We start from the raw sequence: 13,935 nt of genomic DNA, 5'->3' as shown, positions 1-13,935 counted from the left end.
GCTGCCACGTCCTGCCACGATGACAATGAACTAAACCTCTGAAACTGTAATTAAATGCTTTCCTTTATAAGAATTGCTGTGGTCATGATGTCTCTTCACAGCAATAGAAACCCTAACTAAGACAGAAGTTCGTACCAGGAGCGGGGTATTGCTGTGATAGGCCTGACCATGTTTTTGTTTGGAGGAATTGGGACTTTAGTACTTTGAGTTGGGAAAGCAGTAGAATGCTTTAAGTACTGCTTAATGGGCCATACTAGTAAGAGCATGGAAGAGTTGAACTGTGGGGGCCTGGCTCAAGAGGTTTCAGAGCAGAAGAATTTTAGTATGCTGCCTAGAGATCATTCTTGTGATATTTTGTTAAAGAATGTGGCTGCTTTTTGTCCTTGTCCAAAGTATCTGCCTGTGACTAAAGTGAAAAGATTTTGATTAGTTCTATTGGCAGAGGAAATCTCAAGACAGTCTAGTATAGACTCTGTCGTGTGGTTATTAGTGTTAACTCTAGTGAACATACATAATGAGAAGAAGTAAGCTGAGCAAGGAAAATATAAAATATACAGTTTGAGATATAAAATGTAAAATTTGAGGGGTAAAGGAGCACCAGGAAGTGGAATGGAGCTAGTCCTGTGTTCAAGGAGATAAACAGATTAAAAAATGGAATAAAGGACATGGTGACCTCCTAGCAAGATCCACCCAGCTAAGTTTCCAACTTGTGAAAAGGAACTAAAGAAAAGCTTAGAGCCAGGTGTGGTGGTGTGTGCTTTTAATCCCAGCATTCCAGAGGCAGAGTTAGGGAAAAAAATCAATGAACTTGAGGCCAGCCTAGTTGTAAGGGGCTGAGAAAAGGCTGAAAACCCCAGACTCAAATAATATGCAAAAGCAAAGAGTGTTTATTCTGCAGAAACAGCCAACATGCAGGTCAGCCACTTGTACGAAATGGCGACCATGAACAAAGGCACGCAGGTCCTTTTAAGCATAGTTAGGGGAGTTTCAGGAGCAGTTAGGTTATCTCAAACACAATTGGTTAAGCAAGCAGCAGTTACATTAGTATACTTTTAACTGTCTGAGGTTTAGTCTTATCATTTTTGGACATACTTGAGCAAGCTTGGGCAAGTCTGGACATGAGTCAGAATCAGGCTAAGATTTGTCCTTAAGACGTTGTGGAGCTGACTAAGGTCTTGTATGTGTTCTTTCCCTCATCCCTGAATACAAGGATTTTGTGGATAAATGGCCCTTTGTTGTGAGAGACACCTGTTTTGCCCCTCTCAGATAACTGAAACCTAAATTCAGTTGTGAGAGTGGAGAGCTTAACACCTTCATTGTCTACAGATACAGTTTCAGGACAGCCAACCTTAGACAGCAAAGAAAATCATTGAAAATAGAAAGCTAGAGAAGACGTAATTGAACAAGGGGGCATGTTCCAGCCCCAGCAAGCAGCAGAACTTGGCAGCTTTAGCCAGTTGGCTCTGGCTTTAGAGTCAAAGACAGAAGAAAGGAAGATTATGGAATCTTCCTCTGTGACTAAGGAAAGCTGCTGAGGCCAACATGTGGCAGGTGTGTCCCTGAATGGAGGTCTAGAGAGGCCATTGTGTGAAGCTGTAAAAGTGAAGCCTGGATTGCCCTGGAGACTCCAAGATGTTGTAGATGCTAGAGCCATGAGATACTTGCTGAGGAGAGCTGCTAACAGGGAGTGGAACCAGCCCAAGGGAAAGAAGTGTGTTGCAGTCAACAAAGCTGAAAGGAGTTGGAGATCTGAAGAGCATTTTGACATCAGACATGGAGATGTAGAGTTTGGAGTTTGCCCAGCTGGATTTCGGTCTTCCTTTGGTCCAGTATTTCCTCACTATGCTTCCTTCCCTACGTTTTGGAATGGTTATACATATTCTGTGTGATTATATGTCGGAAGTATATGATCTGTTTTTTTGTTTTTATTTTTACAGATTATTACAGTTAAGAGATTGCATGAATCTCAGAAGAGACTTTGAACTTTGGACTTTTAAACATTGTTGAGACTGTGATAGACTATGGGGACTTTTGAAGTTGGACTAAATGCATTTTGCAGTATGATAATCTTACAAGCTTATGGGGGCCAAGGAGTGGAATGTGGTAGTTTGAATGTAATTGTTCCCCATAAGTTCATAGAACTGCTACTATTTGGAGGTATGGCTTTGTTGGAGGAAGTGTGCCAAAGTGGAGGTAGGCTTTAAGGTCTCATATATGCTCAAGCCACACTCAGTGTCTCAGTTCACTTCCTGTTGCCTGCAGATCAAGATGTAGAACTCTCAGCTCCGTCTCCAGCACCATGTCTGCCTGCATGCTGCCATGTCCTGCCATGATGACAATGGACTAAACCTCTGAACTGTAAGCCACCCCAGTTAAATGTTTTCCTTTATAAGAGTTGTCCTGGTCATGGTGTCTCTTCGCAGCAATAGAAACCCCAACTAAGACACAAAGAACAGATATTCTGGAATTGATAACTGTATATGTATCTTCTGTTTTCCCCACTTCCTCGTTCTATGAGCTGCTACTATTGCATGTCTGCTGTTTCCAGCACTAGACTACACAATGGCGGAGACAGAAGAAAAAAGTATGATGCTCTCTGTCTCCTCCTTCATGGAATTCAGCCAAGTAATCTACTAATCAACTAATATATCTGGAGCAATGGCTCAGCAGTTAAGAGGACTGTGTGCTCTTCCAGAGGACCTTCGATTCTCAGCACCCATATGGAGGCTCAGCACTGTCTGTAACTCCAGTTCCAGGGAATCCAACACCTATTCTGGCTTCCATGTGGGCACTGTATACATGTGGTGCACAGACATATGCAGGCAAAATACCCATAAACAAAAATAAATAAGTCTTTAATATATATGTATTATATATATGTATTTAAGATAGATAGATAGATAGATAGATAGATAGATAGATAGATAGATAGATAAATAGAGATATATATAAAGGGCATGGTGGCACACACCTTTAATCCAAGCACTTGGGGGGGAGGGACAGAGGCAAGCAGATCACTGAGTTTGGGGCCAGCCCTGTCTACAGAGCAAGTTTCAGGGAAGCCAGGGCCACACAGAGAAACCCTGTCTCAAAAAAGCAAGTGTGTGTGTGTGTGTGTGTGTGTGTGTGTGTGTGTGTGTGTGTGTAAATAATATCCAATAAATAAGTCATCATATGATTTAAAAGAAAAAAAGAAAGGGTTGGGGATTTAGCACAGTGGTAGAGCGCTTGCCTAGCAAGCGCAAGGCCCTGGGTTCGGTCCTCAGCTCTGGGGGAAAAAAAAAAAGGAATAGCTGGGCCTAATGGCCTCATCACTCAAGAGGCTGAAGGTCATTAATTTGAGGCCATCCTGGGTTACATAGTAAGAACCTGTGTCAAACAAAAGAGGAGGAGGAGGAGGAGGAGGAGGAGGAGGAGGAGGAGGAGGAGGAGGAGGAGGAGGGGCTGGAGAGGCAGGGCTCTGTAGTTAAGAGCACTGTTGTTCTTGAAGAGGACCCACATGAGAGCTCACTGTGTGTGTGTAACTCCCGTTTCAGAGATCCAATGCCTTCTTCTGACCTCTATAGGCACCAAGCACATACATGGTGCAGATACATGCAGGCAATCACTCACAAACATACAATGAAAATAAATAATTTTAAAATAAATATTTTAAAGCAAAAAGAGGAGAGAGAAGAAGAAAAGGATGAGGCGCACAGCAGTGTGCAAACCTATAATGTAGATGATCTAGAGAGAGGGTTTAGAAAGCTCCCTGAAAAGGGATTCAGAGATGAAGCTCAAGATGCATATTGGTTATTTTCCTGTTGTGATAAAACACCATGATTTATCCTGATGAAAACTCCATTTTCCTCCTCAAATCACTAGCCCAAACTTTCCCATGAGTAATAATAGTTAACATTTATTGAGTGACACCACATACCATTCACTCTTCAGGACATTCTGAACATTAACTTATAAAATCCTCCAAGCAGCTCTATTATATAGACACTGCTATTCCTACTTTCCAGGAATGGTGGTGCATACCTGTAATGCCAGCCCTTGGAAGACAGAAGCAGGAGGATCAGGCTTCTAGGCCATCCTTAGCTACATTTCAAGGTGAAGACCAGCCTGGCCTACATGAGAGCCTGTCTTGACATTAAAACAAACAAACAAACAAACAAACAAACAAACAAAAAACACCAAGAAAGAGGAGGAAAACTAAACAGATAGGTCAAATGACAATTATTTTTTTCTCTGCTTGTTCCTTGTGAGACAGGATCTCATCTTATGGTCCTGGCTGGCTTAGAACTAAATATGCAGGTCAAGCTGGCCTCAAACTTGTGGTAATCCTCCTGCCTCTGGCTACAGTTGGGATTACAGGCACGCACCACCATGCTGACTAAAGTGACCACAATTGTTAAGCATTGAGATTCAGACCAATAAAGACACGGATGCCTGTATTTTTAACTCTCCGGCAACAGAAAAATAAATTTTATATAGATGTGCTTCAATTAAGTAGTGTAGTTTCAAAGGCAGATTTGAAGGAAAGTATATATATATATATACTCACTCACAAACAGTTTTATCCCTCTTTTGAAAATATAGACGCCTTTAATCCCAGCACTTGGGAGGCAGAGGCAGGCGGATCTCTGTGAGTTTATATATAGGTTTTTCGAGACAAGGTTTCTCTGTGTAGCTTTGGAGCCTGTCCTGGAACTCACTCTTTAGCCCAGGCTGGCCTCGAACTCACAGAGATCCGCCTGCCTCTGCCTCCCAAGTGCTGGGATTAAAGGCGTCTATATTTTCAAAAGAGGGATAAAACTGTTTACAAGAGAAACCCTGTCTCGAAAAACCAAAAAAAAAAAAAAACTGTTTACAATAGCACGCCCCCAACGCCCCTTCCTTCCATGTTGAACCCTCACACACGTTAGCTGTCTAGGCATATCGCCAGTATTCCTCCCCAACAATTAACTAAAATCCACCAAACCGTTACCTTTCTCTATCTGTTAGACAATATCCTCCCAGCCCGCCCCACCCCCACCCATTCTATGTTACAGTATCATCAGAGACCCAAAAATAGTTATCTTTTTGCGGGAGTCACAGGCACTTTAAAAGACTTTCAGCTTTCTCATAATTAAAAAACAAAGTTGACGGGCTTCACACATACTTTGAGTTAGCCGTGCCTAGACGTGGCTCACGCCTGTAAATTCAATTACTCAGGTGTATGAAACAAGATATTGCAGAATGTTGGAGGCTAGCCTGAGCTACATGCTGAGTTCTAGGCCAACCTGGGCTGCAGAGTGAGGCTGTTTGAAAAAGAAGAACCCTAACACACACAGGCTAAAAGGGTCACGCTCTGTTGAGTTACAACCATGTGCCTTTCCTAAGGGACGACCTCGTCCAACGCACAGCTGGAACCCGCTGTACCCGAGATGGACCTTAGGTGGCGCTGCGGGGACGGGGAAAGGGCGCCCAGGGCTTCTCCAGGAGACACTAGTAGAGGGGCGGGGCGATTCGAGCCTTCTCTGCGGTGGGAGGAGCCTGCGGCCGGAGGGAAGACACGTGTCCACCGGCGCGCAGGCGCAGGATTGGTCACTCCCCCGGGAGTGAGGGCTGCTGGGCCGGATGACGTGGCCTGGCAACGTCCCTGCCCGTCCTACCTCCGGACACCGGCGCTACCGGAACAGCCCGCGGCCTAGTCCCGCCCAGCGCGCGTGTACCTGCCTGCCGAGCCCGGGCTAGCGGCGGGGACTGCTGGGCTGGCGGGGACGCGGCGCGCCGCTGACATGGGGGAGTGACGCGCCTGCGCCCGCGCTTCCGTCGCGCCGGCGAGACATGAGGAGAGCCCGCGGCGCGGGCAGCGGCGGCTCCTGAGCCGGCATGGAGGAGAAGTACGGCGGGGACGCGCGGGCCGGGCCCGGCGGCGGCCTCGGGCCGGTGGACGTGCCCAGTGCCCGGTAAGGAGCGAGCCGCGGCGGTGTGGACAAGCTGCCCCCGCCTGGCTCGGGCCCCGCCGGCTACCTCTGCGGTCCGTGGCTTGAGATCCCCGAGCGAGCGAGCGAGCGAGCGGGCGGGCGGGAGTCTGGGCTCGGGGCGCAGCGCCTGCCAGTTTCCAGTCCCCAGAGAGACGATCGTGGATGTTCCTTCCTCCCAGCCACGGGATCGCGGGGCTCCTTACCCTCTCCCACGCCTCCCCGAGTGGATATGCGGAAGGTGTCACCGTCCCTCACGCGAAGAATCCAAAGTACAAGCCGATGAACTTGGGTGTTCAGCGCAGCAAAAGTGCAGCCCTGTGCTCGAGTTTTCTTTGCCGTGTTTTTGTGGGGAGGAGTGGAGGGCTTGTTTTAATAGTACGAAATGTGTGTTACCTCCTCCCCCTAAAGTCTTACGGTATAGGAATTCATGGAGTGAAAATTCCTTCCCTTCCCTCTAGCCTAACGGCTGGGACTGAGTAAGTGAGTGGCACTAGCCAGTTGTGTCCTTCCTGGCCAAGTTCTGAAGTAGTGTTAAAGATACATAAACTGTAGCCCAGCAGTTTCGTTCAAACTGGTATTTATTACCAGTATGTACTCTTGAGATTTAGCGATTGCTTTGATAATGTTCTTAGAACGTCGTTACAGAGTTACCAGCTAACTTTTATTTGTGAAAAGAACACCATATGCTGAGTGGAATTTAAACCAGCTGTGGGGTTTGTAGCATACATTTGGCTTTCTGTGTATTTTGAGCAATTCATTTATAGCATGTCACGTGTTAACCAGTGACCCATAAGAGCTAAATGCGGACGGGGCTACTGGTATAGATTGGCAAACGTCCTTTGCCAGCTTACCTGTGGTGTTTGCTTAGCAGAGTTGCATGTCTTTTGCAGTCTGTTGCAGAATTTAAATTTGACTCAGGACTGGCCAAATTTTCAGGTTTCGAGAGTTTTTTGTATGTTCAAGTACTGGTCATTAACTGCAACAAAATTTATCAGCTCTTTCCATTGTGGCTATTTTTATGCCTGGGTTCGCAAATGTTTCAAATAAAGGTTTCTGTTGTGGCTTCATGAACTCTTTGGTGGTCACAGCCAGCATTTGCTGAGCACTTCTCATGCCCCAAAGACTCTTAGTAGACACCTCCCTTTGATCTTTACAACTGCCCTACAAACAATGTATTGGTATCCTTGGTAGGTCAGGAAATTGAGTTGCCTAAGGGCACACAACTAATGAATAACCTGGGAGTCATTGTTTCAGACCTCCTGTATTATGCATGCCTTCTGCTCAGGCCTTTGGATACTTGGCTGTGTATTCAGTGAGTTGCACTAGTATTATTATTGTTATTATTATGCATCATATTTCTTTTTGAGACAAGATACCATGTTGTGGTGTCCAGACTGACAGCTTCCTCCTTCAGCCTCATAAGTGCTAGGACTACAGGCATAGACACTGCCTGGTCAGCATACTGCTTTGTTTGTATAGGTGTGTGTTATGTCTTTAGGTATCCTGCTCTATCACTACCTTCTTCTCTTGAGACAAGGTCTCTCACTGAACCTGGAGCTAGCCTGGCAGCCAGCAAGCCTCATCCATCCTCCTGTCTCCACAGTGCAGTGATTGATTAGCACCCTGACTTTTATCTAGATGCTGGGGATTCAAACTCAGGCTCGCATGCTTACATAGCAAGTGCTCTTACCCACTGCACCATCTTCCCAGCCCTCTTACGTTTGTTTATTTATTTATTTTTGGGTTTTCGAGACAGGGTTTCACTGTGTAGCCTTGGCTGTCCTAGAACTAGCTCTGTAGACCAGGCTGGCCTCAAACTCACAGAGATCCTCCTGCCTCTGCCTCCTGAGCGCTGGGATTAAAGGCATGCATCACCACCACTCAGCTTATTTTAATGTAATACATACAAATGTTTATGCCCTCCTCCTCTTTTTTAAAATCTACAGAGCTGTGAGTGGCAGCAGTGAACAGAGTTCAAGAAGTAGTTGTAAACCCACATCCAATTTTAATAATGCAAGTTTAGAGAACCAAAGAAACGGCCAACCACAGAGAAGACCAGTTATATTTAATGAGATCACTTAATAGCCGATAATGTTTTCTAAGTTGGGAGCTGGATTGAATGCCCTGCATTGCCCTGAGGCTCGGTGGCCTTTCCAAGAACCTCCCTCTTCTCCCGTCCCCACCTTCTGCAGTCATTTCCCTTAACAGGCGCTGCAGTGGTTTGATGTGGTTACTTAGCCTTAACTAGTGTTGCAGAGATGTCTAGCAGGAAGATATATATTTAACTGGAACTTTAAAAATCAAAGAATTTAGGAGCTGGCAGGATGGCTCAGCAGGTATAGGCCCTTGCTGCCAAGGCTGATGACCTGTGTTTGACCCCCCTGGAGAACCAACTCCTACATGTTCTCTGACCTACATATGACTGTGGGCGCACATGCTGACACATTCTTACACAAATAATAATAGTACAGTAAATATATGTAATAAAGGGAAATTTTTTAAAGTCAACACAATGTTTAAAATGTGGAAATAATTTCCCTAATTTGATAATTATAGCAGAAAAATCTTCAGAGTATATTGTGTGAAGGAGTCCAGTGTCAGAATATGTGTACGATTGCAAATGTGCATAAAATAATATTTGCTTACACACATAGAGATGAAAAGGAAAAGGTTTATAATGCTGTATCTAAATTGGTTACCTGTGAGGAGAAACTTAGAAATGATTTAAAACCTTTCCAATAATCAGCTATTCATGAATCAACTTTGCAACCTCTGGGGTGCTGTGCATGCATGTGTGTATGAAAATAAAGTTTGTTTACTAATACTAGTATATTATCAATGAGTATTTTACATGATCTGTATCATTCAAGTACCAATTTTTGAAACTTTTACTATTTATATAAAAGTCATCTATCTATAATCTGTGTAAAGTAAGTATGTTAAATATAATTTGCCTTTTCCTTGATTTCAGTCATAGGTAATCTATTGCTAAACGAAATTAAACTGAACAGTCACTGGATTGAACTAAACTTGAATACAGTGGGATCTTCAAGGTCTCCTTTCCAACACTCACATTTTGCATATGCTACTCTACTCTGGCATAGCCCTTCCCTTTTCTTGCTTAATTCCTCTGTTAGCTTCAGTACACATGTATCTCAAACTCTGTGGAGATACCTTTCAGTTCTCTAGAATTAGTTGCTCCCACATCTTTTAGAATCTTCTGTCAGTATACTTGGGTGACATGGGTTTGTCTGTTTCCCTAGTCTCTCCTGGAGACCTGGAGCTCCTTGAGGGCAGAGTGCTAGCCTGTGTTTAGTGTCTTTGTTATTTCATTGAAGCATGAAACTGGACAGTCTTAAACAAATAGGGATTTTCTCACATAAAAGAAACCAGAGAGCCCACAATGATACCCCCTGAGACAAATTCCTTATGTCTCTTCCCTCCTATTGTTTATAGTATATTAACTTTCATACTCTGACATATAAAATGAATGCAGCATCTTTAGGTAAATTTTTTAAATTATTTTTGTATACTTTGGGTATAGCTGAAAATAAGTTTTAGGTAAGTTAGGTATGATGCAAGAGGGTCGTGAGTTTTGAGAACAGTCTCGAGTTCGTACTAAGACTCTGTCTCAAATGTAGGGGTGGGGGCAGTCCTTTAAGGTAGGAGTAAGGTAGAACAGTTCAAGGCACTTCTTTCCCTGTCAAGAGAAAGAAGTGAGGCTGTTCCTGAAGCTACCCTGCCCGATCTCCCTTGGCCCCATGGGTTTGTAGCATCCCACACATACAAAGTGAGCATAGAATGTTCATCCAGACCCAGCCAGGAGTCTGGGGCCTGATTACTTGGAAGAATTGTGGAAGGCTCTCCCACTCCCACTTTGCAGCTTCCTGCTGCCTTTATGAAGAATGTCCAGCCCTCCCTTTCAGGACTCTGGGTCTAGTCACTTCAACTATAACCAATGCAGTCATTTAGCAGGACAGAGGGGGAACAGATGCCTCTTTCTGTGTGTTGTAATCTTCTAGTCTCTTCACATATAGAACATCATTTCTGTTTTGTTTTTGTAACTCTCCTTGTTTTTGAATGACAATAAGTAAAGCAGATTCCAAATTATTCCATTAATTTTGCTAGACTATATTGTCTGTGGGGATTAAGTAAGGGACACTGGGAATTGAACCTAGGACCTCCCACAGTGTAGGCAATCATTCTACCACTGAGCTACATGCTCAGCCTCTTATTTGTGTGTTCTTTAAAGATCAGGTCTCACTAAGTTGCCTGTGCTGGTCGTAAACACACTTTGTGAGTCCAAGGGCAGCTTGGTCTATGTGGTGAGTTCCAGGCCAGCCAGGGCTATATAGTGAAACCCTATGTCAAAAGAGGGGGAGAGGGGAAGGGAGGAGAAAGAGAAGAGAAGAGAAAAAAGGAAGGAAGGAAGGAAGGAAGGAATCCTTCTACCCATCTTCCCAAGTAACTGTCATTACCGGCATGTCCTACCCAGCCTACCTCAATATTACATTCCATATGGAAGGAAGGAAGGAAGGAATCCTTCTACCCATCTTCCCAAGTAACTGTCATTACCAGCATGTCCTACCCCGCCTGCCTCAATATTACATTCCATATGACATTAATATGTATTGAAATAAGCCAAGAGTATATGTACCAAAATATAAACAGTAGTTGACATGTGGGTGATGAGTTGTTTGGGAAAGGTTTTTATCATTTTTATGTGTGTTTGTCTGTATTTCCATGTTTTTTTAATGCCCTCCTGTACTTATATATTAAGGGGGAAAAAATAAGATTACAACAATCCTGTGATTTCAATTATATTAAAAATTGTTTCTGTTTTTATTTTTCAGATTAACAAAATACATTGTGTTACTATGTTTAACCAAATGTTTGAAGGCTGTAGGACTTTTTGAGTCATACGATCTCCTAAAAGCTGTTCACATTGTTCAGTTTATTTTTATATTAAAACTGGGGTGAGTATGGAGAGAGCCTTAAAATGTTTCTTATTTCTCTGAAGATCCTGTTCAGACTGAATATCTTTAAGAAATCTTACCACATGACCTGTGAAGTTTATTCCTTCTAACAACTGTTTGGTAATGTTTTTCTTTAAATAGAAGCTTCCTTACATAAGGTGGAAGTAGAGACCCATCAGAAAAGGGTTATTTTAGCTGAGTGTGGCAGCCTGTAATCCATCCCAACACTGGGGAAGTTGAGTCAGGAGGATCATGAACTGGAGGCCAGCCCCAGTTGCACAGTGAGACTCTGTCTCAAAGACAAAATAAAGTAAAGGGAGATGGTTGAATTCTTAGGACTTGCCAAACATAGGTTTTTAGTTTAGTTTGTATTGCTAAGATTTTTGCAAAGCTCTTTCAATGCCTAGCTTAATAGACACTTTGGTTCGTATCTTTGTTAGCAATCAGTCTTTTGAGATATCTTGTATCATTTAATCTCATGGGGGTCCTGGAGGGCTCTCCTTACACTTCTGAGAACAAGTGCAAAAAGATAGATGTGTTAGCTAGGCGCACGCCTTTAACCCCAGCACTCAGGAGGCAGAGGCAGGCGGATCTCTGTGAGTTTGAGGCCAGCCTGGTCTACAGAGTGAGTTCCAGGACAGGCTCCAAAGTTACACAGAAAAACCCTGTCTTGAAAAAAAGATAGATATGTCATATTTTTATAAAAAATAATTTTGAGAGTCTGGAGAGATGGCTCAGCTGTTAAGAGCAATTACTGCTCTTACAGAGGACCTAAATTAAGTTCCCAACATCTACTTATGTGGCTCACAACTGCCTATGATGCCAGCTGCAGATTTGACACTCCTCTGGCCTCTGTGGGCACCAGTACACACATATGCAGACAAACACACACACATAACCAAAAATAAAGTAAATCTTACAAAAAAAAATAGTTTTGACTTTGTACTTCCCTAGGGGTCTGTAGACTGTCCCACTGATGTAGCTCAGTCTTGAGACAGTCATAAAAAATGTTACCTAAGTTTTGTCTCAGCACAGACATTCCATGTTTGCAAGTTAAATCATGCTGTGCTAGAAGAGTTAAGCATTTTCATATAACGTAGTAAAAAGATGGAGGCATGTTGCTGTTACATTACTGTTGGATATAAGAGAAGATGAGTTACTTCCTGTGCTGTTTGAAGGTATTGAAAGTATTAAAGCTGAGCATAGTGGCTCATGCCAGTAATCCCACCACTTAGAAGACCCAGGCTAGAGAATCACAAGTTCAGAGTCAGCCTGGACTGCATCATGAGCTCCTGCCTCTAAAACAGTCAGTCTTGACACTCATTGCCACTTCTGTGGTTTATGAATAGTTCTGAAGACAGTTACCAGGGAAGTTCCGGATTTTTGCCATAAAAGCCTCATCACTATAACGGCAGTCTCTACTACACTTGTGTTGTTTTGTGTCTCTTGAAGTGGGTCTCTGTGTATCCCTGGCTGGCCTTGAACTCAGAGACCCACCTGCCTCGGCCTCCCAAGTGCTAGGAGTAAAGGTGTGCAATGCCACATCCAGCCTAGAGCAAAGTTTCTTTAAATGTGATAGTCATGAAAAATTTGGCAACTAGAATTAATTCAGCATCAGATGCATAAAGAATCTGAGGAGCTTCTGTAGCCTGACGGAGCTGCAGTCCGGGTTCTGCACATAGCATGTCATCTTGCCACACAGTTCCAAAGAATACTTCTGAATCACCTTGATTCACACTCTTAGGTTCTGAATTAGGGTTTTTACATTATAACAAAATTTCCTACTCTTAGAGAAATTTAATGGTTTAATTACAGAAAGCAAAGACTTCATATTTTCCTAGAGTGTTCTTCAACATGTCTGCATCAAATTAGTGTATCTAAGGATTGTAAACACATCCATCTCAGTAGTGTGAAAATTTGCTTTCACCTCTAATAAAACTATGTACAGCAAAGAATTTAAGATATATTTTTAAGGATAAATTTTTTTATGATTTGTTAGCAGTAAATGTTTAATTTGCATGTATATTTTATATACTTATATATCACAATAGCATAGAAAGAGGCCACATGCAGAAAGAGTTTTAAAAGCTCTGCTCGAGAGGATAGCATGTTTCCAGTTCTAGTGTATTTGTTAAAACTACACCTCACATTTAATGTTAATGTGTTACTCTTTCAATGTTTACAGGACTGCGTTTTTTATGGTTTTGTTTCAAAAACCTTTTTCTTCTGGGAAAACTATTACAAAGCATCAGGTAAGTTGTCGACAGAATCATTTCCTCCTAACAGCTTTGCTTTCACTAATACAGAATAAAGTGCTACTTTTTAAATTTATAGACTTAAGCTTCCTGTTTTGTTGTTGTTGTTGTTGCTTGTTTGTTTGGAGACAGGATCTCCTATAGCCCATTCTGGCCAGGGATGACGTTGCACTCCGATCGTTTTGCCTCTACTTCCTCAAGTGCTGCTATTGCAGGCCCACACCCCCATTCCCAGTTTGTATAGAGCTGATGCTGGAACTCCTGAGTGCTGGGCAAGCATTCTACCAACCTAGCTACATCCCCAGTCCTCGAGTGAACTCCCTCCTGACTTGTCTCTTCAGAATTGAGGCTCCAACAGTGAACTCTAAAATCTCAGTGTAATGGAATAGTTTCAGATGTAGAAAAGGGAACAGATTTTAGCGAGTGTCTTTAACACAGTCTCCTTATTCAGAAAGATACACAAGTCAGACATGGAGTCACGCCCGAGAGCCTAGAGTGTCACTGGAGAGTAGATGTGTGCAGGAGTTGGAAGTGAGACCCCTAAAATGAGCCAAATAGTACATGTCCTGTACTACTTATATGATTTCTTTTGCCTTAATTTTCCTTGCTTATAAAGTGGAGATAACAATGTTGTTCTACATATATTTGTGAGGAATAAATTAATTTATACGTAGGTTTTTTAATTGTATCTCACGTGTGAGCATGCAGTACATATGCAGTGTATCACCCTGGTCATCTTTGGAATTCCCT

The 13,935-nt window shown here is 43.1% G+C and overlaps 1 protein-coding gene across 2 annotated transcripts in view; it reads left to right on the top strand.

The window, feature by feature from the left end:
* Positions 1-5,573: 5,573 nt before the first annotated feature.
* Slc30a5 (solute carrier family 30 member 5) overlaps positions 5,574-13,935 on the top strand; it is a 28,285-nt gene continuing 19,923 nt past the window's right edge. The window contains exons 1-3 of one of the 2 annotated variants that reach the window (XM_052743370.1): positions 5,574-5,936; positions 10,808-10,930; positions 13,116-13,182. In XM_052743370.1, coding sequence (XP_052599330.1) covers positions 5,860-5,936; positions 10,808-10,930; positions 13,116-13,182 — 267 coding nt within the window. In that variant the 5' untranslated portion in view covers positions 5,574-5,859. Of the gene's footprint in view, positions 5,937-5,962; positions 6,431-10,807; positions 10,931-13,115; positions 13,183-13,935 lie in introns of those variants that run through there. The other variant, XM_052743369.1, reaches the window with a different exon arrangement.

This window comes from Peromyscus californicus, unplaced genomic scaffold (assembly GCF_007827085.1).
Source record: "Peromyscus californicus insignis strain IS unplaced genomic scaffold, ASM782708v3 Scaffold_18__1_contigs__length_77618521, whole genome shotgun sequence".
NCBI lineage: Eukaryota > Metazoa > Chordata > Mammalia > Rodentia > Cricetidae > Peromyscus > Peromyscus californicus.
The sequence above is the reverse complement of the archived record's forward strand: the minus strand, read 5'-3'. Positions and strand labels throughout refer to the sequence as shown.